Here is a 25,175-nt window from a genome sequence, read left to right as displayed (position 1 = left end):
TAACAGTCAAAAGCTGTTCAAAGACTTATGGAAACAAGAGACAAGAGGGACATTTACCGACCTCTGCGGGGCGAGTGCTAACTTCCAAGGGGAGCATTTTCAAGTCCGCACTTGAACGGACAGTGGATATTTTCTGCAATTAATTTAGTAAAAGGTTAAGCTTAAAAAAAAATTACAAATGATTACCTTAAAAGACGTTTTCCCACAAAAGGATAGGCGATACATGTCTGATAGCTGGAGGCCCCACTGATCATGAGAATGGTGTACCGAACCACCATTTCTCCTCATTTTTGTCAGAATACATGGAGCAGCATGATCGTGCATACCCACTAGCAATTCATTTAATCCCGCTGCTTTTCTCTGCTACCTTCGTTAAAAGGACCAGTGTAAGAATGAATGGGGGATCGTGAACCACGTTCTGGTGATCAATCGGATCTCAGCAGTACAGTCCCCAGCTATCAAACATTTATCACCAATCTAGTGATTAGGTGATAAGGGTCTTTCATGGAAAAATCCTATTTATATACTTAACTGAAGCAGTTCTCATTTGTACCCTACAATAAGGAATTGTTATTTAAGCAATTCTTTAATATTCATTGCTTTTGGATTTACTATCTTTTACCTGCAAGGAATCTAGCTTGTCCTGTTGCTTTTGGATCTTTTCGCTTAGTTGCTTTTTTTTCTCTTCTTGTGACACAATTTCTTTCTTAAGTACTCCAACAGGAACTTTCTGTTTTAGCTCCAGAGCCTCACATCTGAAATCAAAATGACTAAATAGTAGTTTCATAACAATAATCAAAAATACGACAACTAAAGCACAGCACACACGTTCTCCATTGGCCATAACAAAACACTGACATAAGATCACAGGTGTTAACCCCTTTAAAGCCCATGACGTACTATTCCGTACCTGCGCCCTGGGCTTTAATATCCAGGTACGGAATAGTACGTCATGGTGATCGCGCCCGCACACAGACTGTGCGGGCGCGATCGCCGCCGGGTGTCAGCTGTGACAATGTGCAGGGAGCGGACCCGCACCGATCCCGGCACATTAACCTCGGCAATGCATTGCGGTGGCAAGGGGAGGTGATCGCAATACTCACCTCCTCTTCCGGCCTCCAGCGCTGTCTGCCGCGGCTTCCCGGATGTTGCCATGACGACCCGATGTCGTCATGACAACATCCGGGTCTCCGGACTGCAGGAAGATGTTTTGGTCATGCGCAATGCATGACCAAACTATCTTCTCCCTGTGCAGCGCTGACAGCCTGTATAGCACAGGAATGGTGCTGCATTCCTGTGCTATACAGGCGATCAGAATAAAAAAAGTGAAAGTCCCATAGTGGGACAAAGTATATAAGTAAAAAAAAAGTATCAGAAAGTGAAAAAAAAAAATTGTAAAAAATGATATTATAATATATCTCCATCAAAAATAAAAATATAATGTACCCATCAATAAATATTATGAAAAAAAACAAAAAAAAACAATAAAAGTACACATATTTGGTATCGCCGCGTTCCGGAACGATAACCTATAAACCTGTCCCACTAGTTAGCCCCTTCAGTGAGTACTGTAAAAAAATAAATAAAAAACTAAGCAAAAACAATGCTTTATCACCATACCGCCAAACAAAAAATGGAATAACACGCAATCAAAAAAGACAAATATAAATAAAAATGGTACCACTGAAAACGTCATGTTGTCCCGCAAAAAACAAGCTGCCATACAGCTCCATCAGCCGAAAAATAAAAAAGTTCCAGTTTTCAGAATAAAGCGATGCAAAAAAAACCATTTTTTTCAATAAAATAGCTTTTACTATGTAAAAGCGCCAAAACACAGAAAAATGATATAAATATGGTACTGCTGTAAACGTACTGACCCGAAGAATAAAGCTACCTTATCAATTTTACCACACGCGGAACAGCATAAAAACATTTAAAAAAAAAAAAAAAAAATTCCTGAATTGTTGGTTTTTGTTTATTCTGCCTCCCAAAAATTGGAATAGAAAGCGATCAAAAAAAGGTCACGTGCCTGAAAATGGCACCAATAAAAACGTCAACTCATCCCGCAAAAAACAAGCAGTCACATGACTGTCGGCCAAAATATGGAAAAATTATAGCTCTCAAAATATGACGATGCAAAAACTAGATTTTACAAAAAATGCGTCTTTTAGTGTGTGACAGCTGTCAATCATAAAAACCCGATATGATTCTGGTATCGCTGTAAATCGCACCGACCCGAAGAATAAAGACGTCTAATCACTTATACCGCACGAGGAACGGCAGAAAAAAATAAACGCTCGGGTTAGGGTTGGGATTTTTTTCAAAACTAATAAAAAAAAAAAAAAAAAAAAAAAAGACGACGATATGGCGACTAGTGTTGAGCGCAAGTGCTCGCTACTTGATTTTGCATCGGGTACTTGGGTATGCACTGAGTATCGCGGGTGCTCGAGTCTCCGCCCCATATGCTTCGCGGCGAAAAAATCCTCGCGGTGATTGCCTGCCATGCACGAGCGATCCCCGCATGTTTTTTTTTTTGGGTGTCTAATAACCGTGAAACATGTGGATGGAGACTCGAGCATGTCACTCGAGCACCTGCGATACATGGTGCATACCTGAGTACCCGATGCAAACTCAAGTAGTGAGCACTTGCACTCAAGACTAATGACACCTTAGTCAATATGATGACCTAATGTTATCAAATTCTGTGTCGTACCTCTGGGTTCAAAATGTTCACTATATCCCTTGATAAAATCCTTGAGGGGTCTAGTTTCCAAAATGGTGTCACTTGTGGGGGGTTTCCACTGTTTAGGCACATCAGGGGCTCCCCAAATGTAACATGGCGTCCGCTAATTATTCAAGCAAATTTTACATTCAAAAAGTCAAATGGCGCTCCTTCCCTTCCGAACCCTGCCGTGCGCCCAAACAGTGGTTTTTCCCCACATATGGGGTATCTCAGTGCTCAGGGGAAATTGCACAACAAATTTTGGGGTCCATTTTTTTCCTGTTACCCCTGCGAAAATAAAAAAATTGGGTTTACAATAACATTTTTTTGTGAAAAAAGTTAAATGTTAATTTTTTTCTTCCACATTCCAAAAATTCCTGTGAAGCACCTGAAGGATTAATAAAGTTCTTGAATGTGGTTTTGAGCATCTTGAGGGGTGCACTTTTTAGAATGGTGTCACTTTTGGGTATGTTCTGTCATAAAGACCCCTCAAAGTGACTTCAAATGTGATGTGGTCCCTAAAAAAATGGTTTTGTAAATTTTATTGGAAAAATGAGAAATCGCTGGTCAACTTTTAACCCTTATAGCTCCCTAATAAAAAAAAAAAAAAAAATGTGGTTCCAAAATTGTGCTGATGTAAAGTAGACATGTGGGAAATGTTATTTATTAACTGTTGTGTGACATATCTCTCTTATTTAAAGGCATAAAAATTCCATTTTTGAAAATTGCTAAATTTTCAAAATTTTTACCAAATTTCCATTTTTGTCGCAAGTGATATCGAAGAAATTTTACCACAATCATGAAGTACAATATGTCACGAAAAAATCTCAGAATCAGGGGGATCCGTTGAAGCGTTCCAGAGTAATTACCTCATAAAGTGACAGTGGTCAGAATTGTAAAAATTGGCCTGGTCATTAACGTGCAAACCACTTTGGGTTGTAAAGGGGTTAAAAGAGGCTTTCTCAAGAAAGTAAAGGTGTTAAGTGTTTGATGCCAAAAGCCTCCACCAGTCATAAGAATGGGGTCCCCTTTCCCCGGTTTAAACTGGGTCCCCTTTCCCCGGTTTAAACTGTGTAGCAGTTGAACATGCCTAGTGGTTCTCCATTCAAAGTCTATAAGGACTAACTAATGTGACTTACAGTGGTGGCTTGGTACTCCTGTGTTTCTAACATTTGTCAAAAGGGTAAAAAAGGATATGAAATACAATGTGGAATAGAGAAATAGTAGGTCGGATTTTAGACTGCAAAATAGAACCAAGGGAACATGTATTTTATACATGTATGGTTATAATAATATTTATAGATCGCTCTTCATATGAACTATAACATGATTATGCTAAACAAAAAACTATAAACTGTCTAGTTCCTTCCAATTTACTTATAAGAAGATCTAAAATCAATTACTTAAAGCGTAACTGTCATTTTCATTTCATAAATCAATACTACACATGAAAATATGCAACCTTGTAACATATCTTAGAGAAATCTGCTTCTTTTTCTGCCAGACTTGATCAGTCATTATCAAATGTCTCAACTCTGACAAAGTCTGCATTCAGTGAAGACAGACTTTCCTATTACGGAGATAGGAGATGGCAGCTGCTACTGATAAGATTCTATGTCAGGGGTGGGGAACCTCAGGCCCCAAACGCCCCTCGATGACCTTTTATCCGGTCCCTGGGCAAATTACTGGGAACCGCAGTGCTTGGACCGGCAGCTGTATTTTGATGGCCGCCTGCCCATTCATTTCTTCTTGCTCTGAGAGCATGCACACAGTGTTCACTACTGAACGCTGAGGTGCATGCAGTCAAAGATTACATCCTGACACCAGTGCCAGGACGTACTTTGAGGGCGGAGTTGGTGTGCAATTTGTACGGCCCTTGAAGGGATGGTATAAATATCCAAATAGCCCTTGGCAGAAAAAAAGATTACCCACCCCTGTTCTATGTAGAGGGAAGGAGGGAGGAGCTAGAGGCAGTAACAAGAGACAAATCAGAAATACACCAGTTGCAATAACCTCCAAAAAACAAACCTATCTTGCTCGGTGTCAGGATTCGTTGAGCAGACCCATGTATCTGGATATTCCTTCTCTACAGTACTGAGCTGGAAAGGAAGAGTTCGCCATTTCAAGCATAGATCTGGAAAGAAAAAACAAACAGAATGACAGTTCGTAGTTGACAAGAGATTAAAACTCCCAGTAATTAAAAAAAAAGACGGATTTTGGTAAGACCTTACCTGTAAAATCCTTTTCAGCGAAGGAAGGAAGGGAGACACAGATCCATTACTAGTGGGTAGGCGGAGCCCCACAGGATAGTTCACCTCCGATTAGAAAAAAGTGACGACCGGCCCCTCCAGCTTAGGCTCCTCCTACTCCCATGTCCTTCAGTCCGTACACAAGCTAAGGAAGAGCAGACAACACCAGCGGAACACCACAACCCCTTCCGAAAATTCAGAAACGCGAGAGAACAGGTTATGCATATAACAGAAAAAACACAGTCCCAGGCACTACTCACTGGACCTGACAACTGCGATGAGCTGGCAATGCTGGAACAGAGCCCTAGCGCGCCGACCCCAGCCCAGATGACCGCCATCAGAGAGGAGTCGCGCCGCATCTGGAAAACAATAATACACTTCTGCCATGGGAGGGTGCTGTGTCTCCCTTCCTTCCTTCGCTGAAAAGGATTTTACAGGTAAGGTCTTACCAAAATCAGTCTTTCAGCAGTAGAAGGGAAGGAAGGGAGACAGATCCATTACTAGTGGTACGTCCCAAAGCAGTCCAGAACTCAAGGGTGGGAAACAGTGGCAGAATCGCCAACACCCTAACAACTTAGGCAAGCGCGCAACAAGCGCCAAAAACGAGATAAGGAGATAACCTAAACCACCGCCGCCTGCAGGACCCTTCGTCCCAAGGCCGCATCGGCGGAAGCACTCACGTCCACTTTATAAAATTTAGTAAAAGTGTGAACGGAGCGCCAGGTAGCCGCCCGGCAGAGCTGCGCTGCCGAGGCCCCCTGACGAAAAGCCCACGACGAACCAACAGCTCTCGTGGAATGAGCTCAAACCTTACCCGGACAAGGCTCGCCCTTGAGCCGGTACGCCTCCAGGATAGCCGAACGTATCCACCGAGCTATAGTGTCCTTGGAAGCCCGCTGACCATGCCGACGACCAGCAGGAATCACAAAAAGAGAGTCCGACTTCCGAAACCCTTGCGTGATTGTAAGATAGAACTTCAATGCCCGCACCAAATCCAACGAGTGCAAGGCCCGCTCCTTTGGACTCTTCGGTTTCGGACAGAGGGAGGGCAACACGATGTCCTGATTGACGTGGAAACGCGACACCACTTTAGGCAGAAAATCGCAACGGGTACGAAGCACCACGCGATCCGAGAGGAACTCCAGAAAAGGGGGCGAGCAAGACAGTGCCGCCAACTCAGAAACCCTTCTCAAAGAGGTGACCGCCACCAGGAAGGCCACCTTCCAAGAAAGCAAGTAAAGTGTAGCTGAATCCATAGGCTCAAACGGCCCATGCTGAAGAGCCTCCAAGACTAGATTGAGCCGCCAAGGAGCCACAAACGCCCTCCGAGGCGGAAAAGGGCGTGCAACCCCGCGAAAAAACGAACGCACATCCCTGCGTAAGGCAATAGCCTTCCGAAAAAGCACGGATAGTGCAGATACCTGACCCCGCAAGATAGCAACCGCCAGACCCTTGGCCAAACCACATTGCAGAAAAGCCAAGAAGTTGGGAATGGAAAAAACCCTCGGGTTCCTTGACGATCCAGAACACCATGAATAGAAGGCCTCCCAAGTTCTGTGATAAATCCTAGTCGTAGCTGGACCTCTGGCCGCCCGCAAGGTGGCAATGACCTCGGCCGAAAACCCAAGACGGGTCAAGATCTCTGTCTCAAGTGCCACGCCGTCAAACGAAGTGACTTCAGGTCCGGATGGCGAATGGGCCCTTGGGTTAACAGGTCCGGGCGAAGAGGCAGTGGAAACGGAGGCGCCGCCAGAAGAGACACCAGCGTTGAATACCACGCCCTCCGCGGCCAATCCGGCGCCACCAAAATCGCCGAAATTCGTTAGAGTTTGATCCGCCGGATCACCAGAGGAAGCAAGGATACCGGCGGAAACACGTAGATCAGCTCGAACTGGTCCCACGGGGCCACTAGAGCATCTACCGCCACAGCCTCTGGGTCCCTGTACCTGGACATGAACGTCGGAATCCTGGCGTTCAGCCTGGATGTCATCAAGTCCACTTGGGGAGTCCCCCAAAGGGAGCACAGCAGTGAAAAAACTTCCGGATGAAGACTCCATTCTCCGGGATCCACCAGCTCGCGACTGAGGAAGTCTGCCGTGATATTCAGCACTCCAGGGATGTGAATGGCGGAGATGGCTGGAACCCTGGACTCTGTCCATACCAGGATCCGAGAGATCTCCATCATGAGTCTGGAACTCCTCGTCCCGCCCTGATGGTTGATATACGCGACAGCTGTCGCATTGTCCGTCTGAATCCGGACCAGCAGACCGCTCAAAGGGACTGTCCAAAGTCGGAGGCAGAGAAATATTGCTCTCAACTCCAGGATGTTGATCGGCAGAGACGACTCCTCTGACGACCAGACCCCCTGAACCCAGAGATCGTTCCAAACCCCCCCCAGCCAGTCAGGCTGGCATCGGTGGTAATGACGACCACCGTGGGAGGAGGAAGGATCTCCCCAGGGATAAAGCCTCCGGACGTAACCACCATCCAAGAGACTCTCGCACCCTGCGGGAGATACCGACACAGCGATCCAGCGAAGCCTGCGATCGATCCCAACGGGTCAGAATAAGATCTTGGAGACCCCGGGAATGAAATTGTGCAAACGGTACCGCTTCCATTGCCGCCACCATCAGACCCAGAAGGCGCATACACTTCCGAAGGGACATCGCCATTGCCGACCTCATAGCCTGGACATGGTGACGAAGGTTCGCTTGTTTGTCCGGAGGCAGGGACACCACTGCCCGTACCGTGTCGAAATGCATCCCCAAGAACAGGATTGACTGCGACGGCTCCAATGACGACTTCTTCCAATTGACCAGCCACCTGAAGTCCTCCAGGTGCTGAAGGGAGAGATCGCGAGCTGTCACCGCCTCCTCCGCTGTGGGCGACACAATTAACAGGTCGTCCAGGTAGGGGAGAATCGTAACTCCTTGCCTTCGAAGGAGCGCCATGAGCGGCGCCAGAATCTTTGTAAAAACCCTGGGCGCCGAGGCCAACCCGAATGGTAGGGCCACAAACTGGTAATGGGCCTGACCTATGGCGAAACGCAGGAAACGCTGGTGAGCCCTGCCGATAGGGACATGCAAATAGGCGTCGCGGATGTCGATCGACACCAAGAAATCGTACTGCGACAGGGCCGCCACGACAGAGCGAAGAGACTCCATACGGAATTTTCGGGTCCGGACATTCAATTCTTTGAGGTCCAGAATGGGGCGAAACTTGTCCTCCTTTTTGGGGACCACAAAAAGGTTGGAGTAAAACCCCCTTCCCCGGTCCTCCGGCGGAACCGGAACCACCACACCCTGCTGCAGAAGAGAGTCGACCTCCCGCAGCAGTGTGGCAGCCAGCTTGGGCTCGGATGGGATGCGTGACTGATTAAACCTGTCCGGGGGTCGAGAATGAAACTCTATGAAATAGCCTGCCGACATAACCCGCGTCACCCAGGCGTCAGATACGTGGGACGCCCAAATCGACCCGAATTGTAGCAGACGACCTCCCACCCGAGAGCCCTCAAGTGGGTTCCTGGCGTCAGTCCGCCTTTTTGTCAACCTCCCGTTTGTCCGGAAGGAAATGTTGTTTCCAGGATGTACGGGATTTCTGGGTGGTCTTCTTTCCGGAAGATGAGGGACGACCCGATCTCCAAGAGGGCTGACCGAACCGTCCCCTGGGCCGAAAGGACCGATGACCACTACCGGCACTTGACTTGCCAGACGTAGAAGCAGCTGCTTTCCGCTGCGGCAAAGCCGTATCATTGGCCTTGGCGATCAGCTCCGTGAGGTCCGAACCAAAAAGCTGACCGCCCTTGTACGCCAGACTCAGCAAACCTTGTTTGGATACTGTGTCTCCAGTCCACTGTTTAAGCCACAGTGCTCTCCTGACTGTGACGGCCGAGGATTGAGCCCTGGACAGAACCGAAGTAGTATCCAGCACTGCGTCCCTGCCATATCGGGCCGCCTCTTCCAACAGCTGGAAGAGCCTTTCCACCTCAGACAGCGGAGTCCCATCTTGCCACGCCGTCCGCAGCTGATCCAACCACCGCAGAGAAGCCTCACCAGCCCACATGGCCCCCAAGGCCGCTCGGAATCCATGACCCGTGGCCTCGTAGATGGACTTCGCCGCTAACTCCGTCCTTCTGTCCAGTGGGGTTGTAACCGTAACAGCGGCTGCCGCCGCAGCCGCTGAAGCACTCAGACCTTGAGAGCACTTACCCAGCTGAGCGCCACAGGGACCCCCAGGGATGTGTGGCGCCGTGGCCCTTTGCTCCCCCCCACGGCAGAGCGCGCAGGGACCCCACAGAAGCGGTGTGCGTCTCCGCCAGGGAGCGCCCTGTATCCCCCGGGGCCGGCAGGCTTCTGCGGGGACCTCCTTAGGGGGTACGCAGATCTGCCAGGGGAGGGTCAGGGTTCCTAGCAGCGCCGAGACCCCCTGAGACCTCTAGACCACGGGGGGTCCAGCTCTCCGGAAATGATAAAATAAAAAAATTTTCTGAGGAGCTGCAAAGGCAGCGACTATCCTCTGCGACCTCAAATTTTTGACTGAAGGACATGGGAGTAGGAGGAGCCTAAGCTGGAGGGGCCGGTCGTCACTTTTTTCTAATCTGAGGTGAACTATCCTGTGGGGCTCCGCCTACCCACTAGTAATGGATCTGTGTCTCCCTTCCTTCCCTTCTGCTGCTGACATAAGCAAAATGCAAGTAATTCTAACCCCCTTTCTAGAGGACTCAAGCAGTCTTTACATTACAAGAACAGCCGTGGCCCTCTCCAAGCAAAATCAACTTGTCATATGTGCTGGGAGAGCAGACTCCGCTTACCAGATTAACCACTTCATGACATGACATGGTGATTTTCAGTTTTCGTTTATTCTTCCTCTCTTTCTTTTTCCATCCATATAGCCGTATGAAGGCTTGTTTATTTTTGCGGGACGATTAGTAATTTTGAATGACACCATTCATTCTACCACAGTGTACTGGAAAAAATTCCAAGTGTGGTGAAATTGCAGAAAAAAGTGCAATTCCACAATTGTTTTTTAGGTTTTTTATTTACTATGTTCACTAAATAGTACAACTAACCTGGCAATAGGATTCTCCAGGTCAGTACAAGTACACAGACACCAAACTTATATAGTTTCTTTTTTGATTTAAGCGGCGGAAAAAAAAAAAATGCTTTTGTCGCCATTTTTTGAGACCCATAACGTTTTCATTTTTTGGATATGGGGCTGGGTGATTTTTTTTTTTGCACCCTGAGCTGACGTTTTTACTGATTCCATTTTGCGGTAGATACAACGTTTTGATCTCTTCTTGTTGCAATGTTGTGGAAGCTAAAAAATTTAATTGTTTTTTTTTTATTAATTACAATTTTTTGATAGATCAGACTTTTACGAATGCAGCAATACCAAATGTGTATTTTTTATTATTGTTTTAATGGGGCAAAAGGGGATTTGACCTTTTTTTTCATATTTTTAAAAACTTATTTTACTGTACCTTTAGGGGACTTGAAGCTGCAATCATACGATCGCATGTAGCACTGCAATAGCACTGCTATATATAGCTAAAATCAAGATCTTCTAAATGCTGGCTTTCACAGTAGTATAGTAATGACAGGCACTGCGGTCATCAGCAGACCCCCAGCTGTCATGAAACCCATTGGCGCTCAACAATCACATCACGGGCGCGCTGATAGACATGTGCAATGACGCACCCCCCATGCTGACGTGTGTTAAAAGCCGCGGCTGTTAAAGACACATGATGGCTGTTTAAATCAGCCATCATCTGCCGGGAAAGATGCAAGCTTGGTGTGCTGGCCGCATCAATGGCAGGGACACGACATATGAAGTAAATTTCCATCATATGTCATGAAAGGCTTTAACCCCGAGTGCCACCTCTCAGTACATTGTATGGCAAAATGTATGGTGTCGTTGAAAACTACAACTCCTCCCATAAAAAGCCCTCATTTGGGCATGTTGAAACGTTGAAAATAAGTTATGGCTCTTAAAAGAAGTAGGGGATGAGAGGAGGGCAGAAGCGGAAAATCACCACGTTGGGAAGTGGTTAATAGTAATGTAGCTACTGATATTTCTAGTCCAAGCTGTACTTGATGAATAAATCACATGAAGCAATACAATATAATATAAACAGTAGTACATGCAAACTTCTAGTAAGAAAGTTACTCACCACACTGAATAGTGGTTGGGATTTCCATTGCACGCCTTCGTTTAAACCTCAAGTCAGTTGATGGTGGCTGATTCCAGTTTGCGGATATGTAACCAAATTCATCCCAAAATTTTACAATGCCCTTCTGAGCTGTAAGTGATAATAGGCAAACAGATGTGTTCAATCTTTGCTGACAATGAAACTAACTTAACACCGTTTTTGAAAGTGTAATTACTTTAGCTTCTATCAAAATAGTTTTAAAAGGTTTTTAAAGAGAAGACTTTCAGGTACTTGTAGCTGAGGTTCTTATAAAAAAAACAAAAAAAACAAAACACCAGTACTAGTGGCAGACAAGACAGCAAATGTGTTTTTACCTAAACAGAATACAGTTTTGAAACAAAGGCTGATTTGCGCTGCCACCAGAGGCTTTATTTACAGTACTGGTTTCTCCCATCAGACACAATGATGGAACCTGAAGGACGCCCATTTCAGCTAATTTAAGTCCAGCGGGCCAGGTTTATATCTGACATATGATTTGCATAGCAGTGGTTTAGGGTTTCCATTGTGTAAACATAGCTTATATCAATTGTATTCCAGTGTGCCAACACAAGCAATCACTAGCCTCACAATCATGATTCACCTATGCCAATATCTTTCCAATACTGTGCCAAGTGCTCCCCCATAGCCTTCAGAAGGTGTCGGTACTCCTTGGCATCAGCGAAGTCTTGTTTGTTATGTGTAGGCTCCAGGACAAGATAAGGAACGTCAACCACTCCAACAACTCCTCCACAAGCCCTAGAAGGTAAAACAGTCAAATGATTATGCTTTCAATATAAAAATGGACAAAACAGAAAGTATGAAAAAAGGGCAAGTTACAAAATACTGGTCATGTTAGTACCATGTGCTGGCCCTGCTTCCTGATATTCCTCAGCATTGGACACGTTGTTCCTATGGAGTGACAGCTGGCACCCTGTCACATTTGGTGGAGATGTCCCTCCCTAAAGTGCTTTTAGTCTGCTGTTATAAACAAAATAAATAGGGCAAGATACTCCAGACGCCCTGGCGTTGCTCTTCGTGTCCAACATGGCCAAATCCTCAGATTGAAGGTTGCAAAATCTCCCAACCCAGAGCTCTGGTAGGAGGAGATTGCGTAGACACAACAAATGGAAAAGCTTATGCCCACACGCCAAAGAAGAGGACATCATAGAATACTTGGCTTCATTGGATAGTTTTACAAGCATCCTCTATATAATGCACTTTTCAACGCAAGATACCCCACTAAATTTCCTGTAATTCACACTCTGTAGAGTTTTCCTTCAAATAAAACATCTATCAAACGCAGCACTATGGGAGTCACCTCCTTTCTTTACGCAGGCTAACATTTTGATGACCTATGAAGCACATTTTTGCTAAGGAATGTATGAAGTCTCAGGAGCTGAGCCTGCTTCATGCCTGGCAGATACCACCTGTGTTACATAACGAACATCTGCCTATAATTACAGGGGTCAGATCATGTTCCAATCTCTGTAACTTAAAGTTTAGGGGATAACTTTTCAAACGCTGGGGGTAAGACCCAATAGTAACACCTAAGATCAGCCAAGCGCTTTGTTTGTCTATCTCCAGCGCTGCCATTAAGAATGAATGAAGTGGTAGTGCTCATGATCGGCCTCCACGCCATTCAGCCGGGCTCTTCAGATCACAACGTGATCGCCAGGAACCAATTGGTTACTATGGCAGCAGGCCACATGGGTTAACTGCCTGTAAAGCTTACCTATAGGCACAGCTCAATGAAAACAACAATTTCCCAATATACTGCAATTGTGTTATTGCAGTATACAGCATAAGCAATCGAATAATTTCAGGTTCAAGTCCCAGCCCAGAATTGCAGTTTTTCAGTCTCCACAACCCCCCACCCTTCCCCCCCCCCAAAAAAATATATACAAAACAAAAAAAGCGATTAAAACAAACATCGTATATTCCCCAAAATAGTATTACTGAAAACATAAAGCTTGGCAAGCAAACACAAGGTCTTGTATACCACTATGGATTGAAAATAAATACATTGTGATCTCAGAAAATGGTCAAGGTAACAAGTAAAAATTCAGAATTTTTTTTAACAAAAAAACGGGACACCTTTGGTATCGCCTTAGTCGTACTGACCTGAAAAATCATGATGACAGGTCATTTTTACCACACAATGAGCAGCATAAAAACAATATCCAAAAAACAATGCAGAATTGTTTTGTTTTTTTCCTACAACTTCATCGCACTTTGAATTTTTTTCCGTTTTTTTCAGTGAATTATAATGGTAAAATAAACAGTGTCTTTCAAAACTCAGGATTTAGAAAACTGATAGATCTGCAGCAGATAAAATACTTCATTTTTAAATCAAAGCTGCAGCAAGCAGCCCAGTAAGTGACACATCGCTAGAATCAGGGTCTCTGCCCCTACATCATGTTGCTCTCAGATGGTGTAGCGAACACCTGATGACAGATTTCCTTCAAGGGGACCAAATCATTTTTGGCCTTTAAGATAACATAATATTGTGAGACAAAAAAAGTATTTGTTCACATAGCTGTATGAGATATTTTTGTGGGACAAGCAGGGATGTGGAGTCGGAGTCTGTGTCCATTTTGGTGGAGTCAGAGTCAGTATAAAATGGACTGACTCCAACTCCTAAAATATATAATAAATTGGGTACAGTAGTTAAATGCAGTTTGTGGGGAATATTTTTTCATAAGAATTTGGGAAAGTTATGATATGTCCTATAAAGGTCTGTCCTATTCCTGATCTAAGGGTCTAGACTTTTAGCAGAGATGAATCTGTGCTACAGTAATAAACATGTACGAGGGATTCGGTGTCATGGAAATTGAGGAGTCGGAGTCTGATGTTTGGCTTACCGACTCCACAGCCCTGAGGACAAGTTGCAAATATTTTAGGCAAACTGTTGGGGAGCATAAAGAATTCATATAAATTAAACACTTATATTTTTCCCCCATCTATTGGTCATATACACCATTAGAACATTGAGTTTCTTCAGTTGTTGATACTTTTTATTTAGGCTGTGTTCACACGATGCGTATTTCATGCGTTTCCGCATGAAAAACGCATGGTAGAAGGGAAGCAATGTTCCCCAATGGAAATCCAATGGAAATCCGCATGTGCTGTGCCCATGATGCGGATTTTTCCGCAGCGTTAACGCTGCGGTCAAAAATCCGCAGCATGTCAATTAATTTTGCGGAAACGCGGCGATTTCGCCGCCATTGACTTGCATTAGAACGCGCCAATTCCGCAAGACTGCATCTGTACTTGCGTAATTGGTGCGTTCTAATGTGCGGATGGTACCCGGGTGTGGAGGAGAGGAGAGTCTCATCCACACCCAGGTACCATTAAAAAAGCTGTAAAAGAAGAATAAAATAAAAAATAAATGTATTCTTACCATCTGTCGGCCCGCGCACCGCTCCCGCTTGGTTCCCGGCACTTGCAGTGAGTTGTAGGACCTGCGGTGACGTCAGAGTCATGTGACGGGTCACGTGACGCTGACGTCGGCAGGTCTTTCAATTCAAAGTTGCCGGCGAGGGAGAACAGATTGAGCAGGACAGCGCGGGCCATCAGAGGTAAGTATATACACTCTCTCGGTTCACACTGTATAAATCCATGCCGTTTGCATGGATTTATATAGTGTGACCTAGTTATCAAGCACTTTCCAGGTGATGCTAACATCGCCTGGAAAGCGCTTGTCAATCTGCATGCGGAAACGCATGTGAATCTGCATGTGGATCCGCATGTATTCTGCAGGAAAAACGCATGCACAATCTGCATGCGTTTTTTCTGCCAGGGAGATGCAGAAATGATGCAGAAATTTTCTGCTTCATTTCTGCATCGTGTGCACATACCCTTAGGCCGCTTTCACACGAGTGGATTTGTTAACCTTCCTCTTGTGTTAGCTTTCTGTTACTCTTTCTTATGTTAACGGGTCAGTTTTGACCCGTGTCTTAAATCACCCCTAGGATACCCTAAAAATAGTTATTTATGATCCAATTTGTTTCTTACCTCTTAGTTACCTTGTTAGGGTTTCTCATCCATGGAAGGATTGATTTTAATATTTTTGTTGTGGCCCCCTGGGCCTTTCATTTGAGAGCATACCCTTCATTTTCAATATAAAAATATTGTCAAATGAACCTCAAGAGAATAATATAAACTTAAAAAAGTTGGTTATATTACCTGACTTTTACTGAAGGGTTTTAGAACACATTTCTTAAATGTAAAAAAAACTATACCTATATATATATATATATATATATCTTATATTATTAACTCTAGTAACATCTATGGTGTTACGGGTCAATTTTGACCCATATCTAACTACTTTATGAAAAAGGCAAAAAACAGATTTTTTTTTTAATAGAACTTTAATACAAATAAAAGATGAAAATTATATTAACATTAATAGCAATAATAATAAAAATTAGCTTTTCTAGGTCAAACAAACAACAATCAATCAAGCAAATCAACAGAAATCAAGTACTAGTTTTTAGATGCATGTGTGGCAAAAAGTGACACTTTGTGAGTTATTTGCAGAGGTATTTTTTTGCAGCCGAAGCATGATGTGTTTGTCTTCCTGTCCTTATTGCTAGGGCAGACCTGACACCTCTTTCTTTTAGAATCAGGTGGTCTCACTGGGTTGTGGCTGTTGTGGTTGATGTTGAGGCAGGCCTGGTTGAGGAGGATGCTGGTGATGATGCTCTTTGTGTTGCTGTGGGTGTGGACGAAGCACTTGTTGAGCTCTGGAGTTGTCGGACCAAGGCTGCAGCGGCTGGGTCTAGGGGCACTCGTTCCCTTTGGTAAATGTGCGCCTTGACCAGGGATCTTCCTAGTTCCTCAAGAAACATCCTCCGCTTGTGTTTTTTCTTTGAATTCCATCTTTGGTGAATGTGGGTCCACAACACAAATGAATTGCATGCTGACACTTCAAGGATGTTGTAAAATACAACCATTGGCCATCTCCTAGTCATTCGCTGGCAAGTGTAGGTGGCAGTCAGCTTGTCCAGGTTATCCACTCCTCCTTTGTTTTTGTTATAGTCCAGGATGATTCTGGGCTTTTTGTCACTTCCTGATGACACAGCTGCATCTTTGTGAAGTGTGGACATCAGTACCACATTCCGTAGTTTTTTGGGGCAGTATGAAACCGCAGTGGTGGTGTCTGTAAAAACAAAAACTTTGAGGAAAGTGGAGCCCTGTCTTTCATCTGCAACAATTCAGCGGGCAGCTCAGGTTTGTTTTTTTTCACTGTGCCCACCATGGTGATTTTCCTCCTGAGAAGTTCTTGTCCAAGGTCATAGCTGGTAAAAAAAATTGTCACAAGTAATGTTGTGACCCTGCAGTCCAGTAGTCATATCGAGGACTACACGTTTTCCTTGTTTTTTTTCAGGGATGCCGCTTGCAGACTTGCCTGTGTAAATCTGTAGATTCCATGCATAGCTAGTTTTTGCATCACAGGCTGCCCAAATTTTTATGCCGTATTTGCCTGGCTTACTTGGCATGTATTGCCGAAGGGGCATTTTCCGCGGAAAGGGAGAAAACGTTCGTCTACTGTCACCTCTGGCCCTGGGTTGAACATCAGTGGAAGGAGCTGCACCCATTTCTCCCAAACATCCCTGATGGGAGCAAGTTTGTCAGATTTTGTTCTGGTGTCTCTGTTGTCAAATCTGAGGACTCTTGATATCATTTGAAAATTTTGAAGTGACATTGTTGCCCGGAAAATATTCCTGCCTGTCGATGCGTCCCAGAGACTATCAGTGGCCTCATTGCAGGATTTGTACACTCCAGCAAGAAGAAAACCAATGTAGGCATCCAGGACATCATCATGAAGGTCATTCCACATGTTGCCGTGGACTTTTTTTCCTTCAAGGTTTGTCATAGCAATAATGACTTTTTATTGACAATGGCATAAACAGATCAAAACATGACTTGATGTCACTTACTCTTGTCACAGCAAACCTTGTGATCCCAGGGGTCATTTTTATGACATTTGCAGCATCAGCCCTGCCATGTACATCTGGAGGTACTGAGCTCCAACTGATCTTGCCACTTTTGGATTTGAATCTTTCAGCGGGAGCAGCTTCAGCAGCAGTGACCTCCTCATCAGACTGATCATAACGGTCTGTTTTCCGGTTGATACTCCACATCATCTTCCTCCTCAGAAACCTGTTCATCTGTATCAGTTTGCTGCTGTGTGTCCTCTGATTCATTATCATCTAAGATATAATCCAGAATTTGGCTTACATCAAATCTTCTCCTCATTGTTGCATGTGTAAACTGGAGATGTATACTCTGCAAAGTACCAACTCTAAGCTGATTTGGCCATACATGCCTGGACATGTCCCTAACTCAAGTTGTTGGAGGTAGAGCTGGCTGTGGGCTTTTGGTTTATATTCTGTTTATGAGTTCAGTTTTGGGACTTATTGTTTTTTCACGCTTATATTAGACCTGGGTCGAAATTGACCCCAACAACACAAATGTTATAATTTTAATAAGAGCATTTTTACAATTTAGTAAAATAGTTTTATTTATTGTATTTTGTTTAAAAATAAATTCCTGAAAAAGTCAAAAAGTCTTGATGCAATAAACAAATGTATGTAGAATTTGTATGCATTTATAACCTAAAACGGGTCGGTCACGACCCTAACACAAGAGGAAGGTTAAAGAGGTTGTCCACTACACTAACCCAGTTAATAGAATTGCCATAAATGCTTAAAGGGGATTTCCCACGTGCAAACTTAATTTTAAATTGATTTTAATCAATACCTCTTGGAATAATTTCCACAATTTGATGTGTTTAAAAATAAAATGTTCCTGTGCTGAGATAATCTTATAAATGTGCCCCTGTTGTGTACAGTGTAATGGCGGTGTCTGACCGTGCAGGAACATGGTCTGATCATACCACAGCTCCAGGGTAGGGGAGGAAGCAAAAGAGTATACAGACATTACAGCAGGAGATGGCAGCTGATTCTTTTTGTGAGGTAAAACATTTCCCTGCCTATTTTTAGAAAAGGTTTTACCTTCATTTGTGATCCCTGCTGTAATGTCTGTATACTCTCCCCCCCACCGCCCAGGAGCTGTGGTATGATCAGACCATATCCCTGCACGGTCAGACACAGCCATTACACAGTAAACAGCAGGGGCACATTTATAAGATTAAAAAAAAATATTCCTATGCTGAGATAAACATATCCGATTGTGGAAACCATTATTCCAAGATCTAGTGATCAAAATGAACTTTGTTCGTGGGAAAACCCATTTAACCACTTTACCCTCAAAGGCTGTTTTCACCTTCATGACCGGGCCAATTGTTACAATTCTGACCACTGTCACTTTATGAGGTAATTACTCTGGAACACTTCAACGGATCCCCCTGATTCTGAGATTGTTTTTTCGTGACATATTGTACTTCATGATCGTGGTAAAATTTATTTGAAATGACTGGCATCTATTTGTGAAAAAAAATCAGAAATTTGGTGAAAATTTAGCAAATAAATAACATTTCCCACATGTCTACTTAACATCAGCACAATTTTGGAAACAGAACTTCCTGACAAAAAAAATTTTTTTAAAGGGTTAAAAGTTGACCAGCGATTTCTCATTTTTTCAACAAAATTTACAAAAAAAATTTTTTATTTTTTGTGGGGGGGAACCAAATCACATTTGAAGAAACTTTGAGGGGCCTTTATGACAGAAAATACCCAAAAGTAACACCATTCTAAAAACTGCACCCATCAAGGTGCTCAAAACCACATTCAATTAACCCTTCAGGTGCTTCACAGGAATTTTTGAAATGTGGAAGAAAACAATGAACATTTAACTTTTTTTTTTTTCCCAAAATTTTTTTTTTACTTTAGACCCAATTTTTTTTTTTTTATTTTCGCAAGGGTAACAGGAAAAAATGGACCCCAAAATTTGTTGTACAATTTCTCCTGAGCACGCAGATACCTGATATGTGGGGGAAAACCACTATTTGGTCGCACTGCATAAAGCGGAAGGGAAGGAGCGCCATTTGACTTCTTGAATGTAAAATTTGCTTGAATAATTAGCGGATGCCATGTAGCGTTTGGGGATCCCCTGATGTGCCTAAACAGTGGAAACCCCCCAGAAGTGACACCATTGTGGAAACTAGACCCCTCAAGGAATTTATTTAGAAGTGTGGTGAGCACCTTAACATATAGTAACATAGTTTGTAAAGCCGAATAAAGACTTGCGTCCATCAAGTTCGACCTGTTAGTTCTGTAATTGCTAAAGTTGATCCAGAGGAGGGCAAAAACCCCAATTGATTTGGCCAATCTTCACCTGAGGAAAAATTCCCTCCCGACTCTGAAACCAGCAGTCAGAATAAACCCCTGTATCAACTTACTATTTTATTTTATTTTTAAGTATATGCTGAAATCTGCCTGGTTTTGAAATCTGCCTTGAACCCACAGGTGCTTCACAGAATTTATAACGTGGATCTGTAAAAATGAAAAAAGAAAAAAAAAAAATCCCACAAAAATGTTGTTTTAGCCCCCAATATTTTCACGCTGATACCCCATATGTGCTCGAAAAACTACTTTTGAGACACAGTGCAAATCTCAGAAGGGAAGAAGCGCCATATTGGAGTACATATTTTGCTGGGCTGGTTTGACAGTGCCATGTCACATTGGCAGAGCCCCCCCATAAAGAGACCCCATTTTACAAACTACACATCTCAATGAATTCATCTAGGGGTGCAATAAGCATGCTGACACCACAGGTGGCTCACAGAATTTTACACCATTGGGCGGTGAAGAATGAATAATTACATTTTTACCACCAAAATTTTGGTTTTAGCCCCAAATTTTACATTTTCACACTGGGAAATGAGTAAAAAATGGCACCTAATTTTGTCACACAATTTTTGCTGAATGTAGAAATACCCCATACGGCGAGACTCTAGAGGGACGCAGCACTATTGCCTCCAGGAGCGCAGATTTTCCTAGAATAGTATGCAGACTCCATATACACAGCTCTTAAGTACTAGAAGAGCAGAATTTCCCCTCAAGTGATCTTACTTTGGAAATTATACCCCTTTGGGAATTTATCTACAGGTGTGGTGAGGATTAACTATATGGGTGTTTTCCAGAAACAAGCAGCAGTGGATGATGTTGAGTGAAAATTGCAAACTGCCGTTGTAGTGACCAATACGTTGTAGTGATCAGTACATTCTGCCCAGCTCGTGCTTCTGGAGACATGCACACGTAAATTAGACGGGCTCTCATCGCTACAGAAATGCCAAAACATGTGGACGCTAACTGTGGTTTAGGCACACTGTGAGGCTCAAATGGGAGGTGGGCATTTGTATTTGGAAGCACAAAATTTGCTGAATCTCTTTTGGGGGGCAAAGGCCATTTCGCTTTTCCAGAGCTTTTGTGCTACTAGTAATGTGGAAGCCCCTTATATTTCCGCTAACATATGACGGACCTGAGTGGGGACTTGCTTTGTTGGTGGACTGAGTCGAAGCTTTTATTGCTCTACTTACATATTCATCTGTATGCTCTTATGATAGCTCATTGCCTTCACTGACTGGCCTCCTATTTTACATAATGCATCTAAGAGCATACAGATGAATATGTAAGCAGAGCACCAGATAGAGCGCCCCCCACAGGCTACCCCGAAGCATGAGCATATCATTATCTCCAAACTGAAAGTAAAGGTTACACAAGAACCACAGGACGGATTTCATCAACCAATGTATCATTTTAATCAGTGCAATATCACCCACCTGACAGTGTATGTAGTTTACTGAGCACAATTCCTGCTGACAAGTGTGCTTTAATAGCGCAGAGATTCTTTGCATGCTTTATACAGGTCATTGTTAAAATACTATGGGGTACGCAGAACCATAATTTATCTCCAGCAGCAGTGTGTCAGCATTGCAACTTGAGTTCCTCGATTGGGGGGTGCTGGTGTACTCAATATATTGGTAAGAGATCTGAATATATTCACATAACACAGGGTATTCAGCAGAGTGTGTTGATGTACATACACCCTGCTGTATACATACAGATAGGAGAGAGCTGGATCTGCAGGGAGAGCTGGCAGAATTCACAGAAACAGAGTGAGCTCTGCTGAATGTATCCCCGCCAAGAACACAGCAAACCACACCCACCCACATTAGTTTCCAGAGCCCAGAAGTTAGGTAGAATCTGATGTGACATCACAGGAAGCAGGAGATTCTCAGCCAGAGATCATGTAACAAAAAGAGCAGATCAGGTTACAGAAGGATTTACCAGAGCAAGGTATTTAGTGAGCTGCTTATCTGTGGGAGTTAATTCAAATGAAAGGGACATGGAAAGTAGTAGCCAACCCACTGCATTTAATCAGGTTATAAGGTCAGAGATACAGTGCTAATGTGAGCCAACAGAGCAAATAACAAGGACGTTTCTTTCAAGTCAGTGTTTCAAAAAGAGTTCTATTTTTGCCAAATAGCAATCTCATGACTATTTTTGATGCTGCATTGAAAGCACATCATCTTACAGTTCCATCAAAGTGGATGTCATAATCTGCAACATGTACATTTTTCATGCGGCTTGTAATGCAGCGGCTTGCGGCATTACTGTAATGGTCCAGGGTGTGTTCTGGCAGACCATGTACCTCTCCCTCAGGTGACTGATCACATGACTGTGACATCAGCACAGGTCCTGTATGCGCTGGAGGATATATAAATCCTGGTGCTTTTGAAACAGGGTGTGAAAGGCGTGAGGCCTGTTCCCTGTGTGTGGGACACAGTGAGAGTGTGAAGCCTGGTGAAGCCTGAAAGGCAGAGGCTGGATCCCAGTGTGTGGGGGATGCCAGTAGCCTTGGATGGCAAGAGTCCTGAAAGGCAGAGGCTGGATCCCTGTGTGTAAGAGATGCCAGTAGCCTTGGAAGGTACGAGGGCTTGGAGACCCCCATCTGGGAAGCCGTAAAGCCACAGCTGTGGCAGAACATATCTGATGGAAACCGCTAGCTCCGGCAAAAGGTAAAAGCGGTGAGTTATATGGACATTGATATAGTTACTTTGCTGAAGGCTGTAACTGGAGCCAAGTGGGCCTGTCTGCCACTTGAAAGGCTCTTGGATGTTATGTGTGTAAACATGCTGGTGAGCCACTGAGATGGACTGTGTGATAAGCAGTTATGAAGTGTAATAAACTGCTGGATTTCATGTTACTGGAAAACGATGCATGTGTGCTTTAATTGACCCGGTGAAGTAAGTGTCCCCCAGCGTGATGACTAGCGCTGCCTTACAGGCTATACTGAGTTTTATGTGCAGATTTTACCCATAGACTTACATTAGATGTGGAAAATCTGCAGGTAAACACAAACACGGCAAAAACACATGTAATCCGCACATGACTATCAGTAAAGTTTTGTCAAGGCCAAGTACAAGGAATTATCAAAAAGAAAGCCACTTTAACATATGAAATACCAACATGATACTAAAGACGCAGTGTCAAAAACACTAAAAGGCATGTAAAAAGAAAAAAAAAAAAAAAAAACACATTAAAAAAAAAGTGCAAATAATCTAATTTACTTCATAGGCGCAGAAAATCTGCAACATCAAAAACTCATTGTGGGAACATAGACTCCGCTGGCACCGCAGAATCCGCGCTGTGAAGATTCACAATTCTGCAATCACAGGGAGTGACTGCAAACTTGTAGCCTAAGGCCAGACAACCCTTTAAAAGGAGAAGTGTTGAGTGATTTTGAAAACACAGAGGATGCACAAATCCAGTAATTAGCAAAATGGCTGCGTTTTTAATTTTTTTTCCTTTTAAAATGCATTAATTGCACCTTGGAACTATGAAAAAAAAATCTGATGCAAGCAATTGAAACTATACCATTTTTACATAAAGAGTGTTTTCTAAAAGCAGCAGCAAATATCCCATTTACTTCACTTTACAAATATATGCACTCTGTTTAAAAAATGTAAAAAAAAAAATCAAATTCATTAAAACTAGCATGTAAAAATGAAAGGTGATACTTACATTCCACCTTCAAGCTGAGGTCCAACCTTCTCATACATTTTAATTAACCGGCTGCAGTTATACACAAACATGCCATCAAGTTCACGTTGCTCAATATTCACTCCAAAAATAAAATTTAACTCTTTTGGTTCTTTCAGGGCTCTAAAAACAAAATATGAATAAGTGATCTTAATTGTAGATCATTTCCTGTTCTTAACTGTACATTGTTTAATTTGTTAGAATATGTTTTTTGTGCTTCCTTTCATAAGTAAAAGAAGAATTTACAGAAATAGGAAGCAATCTTTGTCTTCAGTTACAAAAGATACATGAAAGCAAATAATTCATTAATTCCCTAAAACGTTCCATTTCTGTATGTGTGGTATAGGTTCTTTTAAGTCAGACTCCTGTATGACAGTTTAAATAATGGAGGTTATTTCTTAATCTCTAAAAACGTCCTCCTTTATTACTGCTGCTTTTAGACACCATAACACTGTATACCAATTGAGTGCAAACAAATACATGACATGAAACACATTAGATTACAGCCACTAAACTGAGCTTTGCACAAAGTAAACTAGGTGATGGTCAAAACCTCTCCATACCGTTGCTTTGCCTCTTTAATGCGCTTTTTCACATCTGCCTCCCGACGGGCAGTAATTGCTGCATTTTGAACCTGCCTGAGAGCAGCCTGTAACATTAAAAACAACAAGTGTAAACTGAAAAATATAAAAGCCAGATGTTTTAAATGCAAGATCACCTAAAGACACATAAATAAGAAGATACTGCAATAAATAATGAAGGTAAGTGAAGACATACATGTATGTAAATCTGCACATGACTAATGAATAAAGTTTTATCAAAGCCAAACACCAGGAAATATCAAAAACGAAGCAGCTTTGTTTAACCCCTTCAGGACCCAGCCTATTTTGACCCAAAAGACCTTGGCATTTTTGTCAATTCTGACCAGTGTCCCTTTACAAAGTAAAAACTCTGGAACACTTAAACGGATCCTAGCGATTCTGAGACTGTTATTTCGTGACATATTGGGCTTCATGTTAGTATTAAATTTAGGTCGATAATATTTGCGTTTATTTGTGAAAAAATCAAAAATATGGGAAAAAATTGTAAAATTTCGCAATTTTCAAATTTTGAATTTTTATTCTGCTAAACCAGAGAGTGATGTGACACAAAATAGTTAATAAATAACATTTCCCACATGTCTACTTTACATCAGCACAATTTTGAAAAAAAAAAAAAATTTTTAGTACGAAGTTTGAAGGGTTCAAAGTTCATCAGCAATTTATCTTTTTTCCAGCAAAATTTACAAAACCTTTTTTTTTTTGTGACAACATCACATTTGAAGTCCCTTTGAGGGGTGTACATGACAGAAAACACCCAAAAGTGACACCATTCCAAAAACTGCACCCATCAAGCTACTCAAAACTACATTCAAGAAGGCTATTAACCCTTCAGGTGCATCACAGGAACTAAAGCAGCATGGAAGAAAAAAAAATGAACATTTTAATTTTTCTAACAAAAATTTTCTTTTAGCCTAAATTTTTTAATTTTCACATGGGTAATAGGATAAAATGCATCCTAAAATTTGTTGGGCAATTTCTCCTGAGTACACGGATACCTCATATGTGGTCATAAACCACTGTTTGGGCGCACGGCAGGGCTCAGAAGGGAAGGAGCACCATTTCACTTTTTGAATGGAAAATTAGCTCCAAAAGTCAAATTGCGCTCCTTCCTTTCTGAGCCCTGCCATGCGCCCAAACAGTGGTTTATGACCACATATGAGGTATCAGTGTACTCAGGAGAAATTGCCCAACAAATTTTAGGATGCATTTTATCCTATTACCCATGTGAAAATTAAAAAATTTAGGCTAAAAGAAATTTGTGAAAAAAAAAAGTACTTTTTTGTTTTCACAGATCAATTTGTGAAGCACCTGGGGGTTTAAAGTGCTGACTATGCATCTAGATAAGTTCTCTGGGGGGTCTAGTTTCCAAAATGGGGTCACTTGTGGGGGAGCTCCACTGTT

The 25,175-nt window shown here is 42.9% G+C and overlaps 1 protein-coding gene across 3 annotated transcripts in view; it reads right to left on the bottom strand.

Annotated features, from left to right (window-relative positions):
* MORC2 (MORC family CW-type zinc finger 2) overlaps positions 1 to 25,175 on the bottom strand; it is a 176,097-nt gene that overhangs the window by 47,584 nt on the left and 103,338 nt on the right. For all 3 annotated transcript variants that reach the window (XM_073671183.1, XM_073671182.1, XM_073671181.1), the window contains exons 13-19: positions 23,736 to 23,821; positions 23,155 to 23,295; positions 11,760 to 11,914; positions 11,141 to 11,269; positions 4,751 to 4,856; positions 623 to 755; positions 62 to 133 (exon numbers count right to left, since the gene is read on the bottom strand). In XM_073671183.1, coding sequence (XP_073527284.1) covers positions 62 to 133; positions 623 to 755; positions 4,751 to 4,856; positions 11,141 to 11,269; positions 11,760 to 11,914; positions 23,155 to 23,295; positions 23,736 to 23,821 — 822 coding nt within the window. The remainder of the gene's footprint in view (positions 1 to 61; positions 134 to 622; positions 756 to 4,750; positions 4,857 to 11,140; positions 11,270 to 11,759; positions 11,915 to 23,154; positions 23,296 to 23,735; positions 23,822 to 25,175) is intronic.

The sequence above is a fragment of the Phyllobates terribilis genome, unplaced genomic scaffold, assembly GCF_046119375.1.
Source record: "Phyllobates terribilis strain yellow unplaced genomic scaffold, ASM4611937v1 Scaffold_1__5_contigs__length_1240528914, whole genome shotgun sequence".
In the NCBI taxonomy this organism is placed as follows: domain Eukaryota; kingdom Metazoa; phylum Chordata; class Amphibia; order Anura; family Dendrobatidae; genus Phyllobates; species Phyllobates terribilis.
The sequence above is the reverse complement of the archived record's forward strand: the minus strand, read 5'-3'. Positions and strand labels throughout refer to the sequence as shown.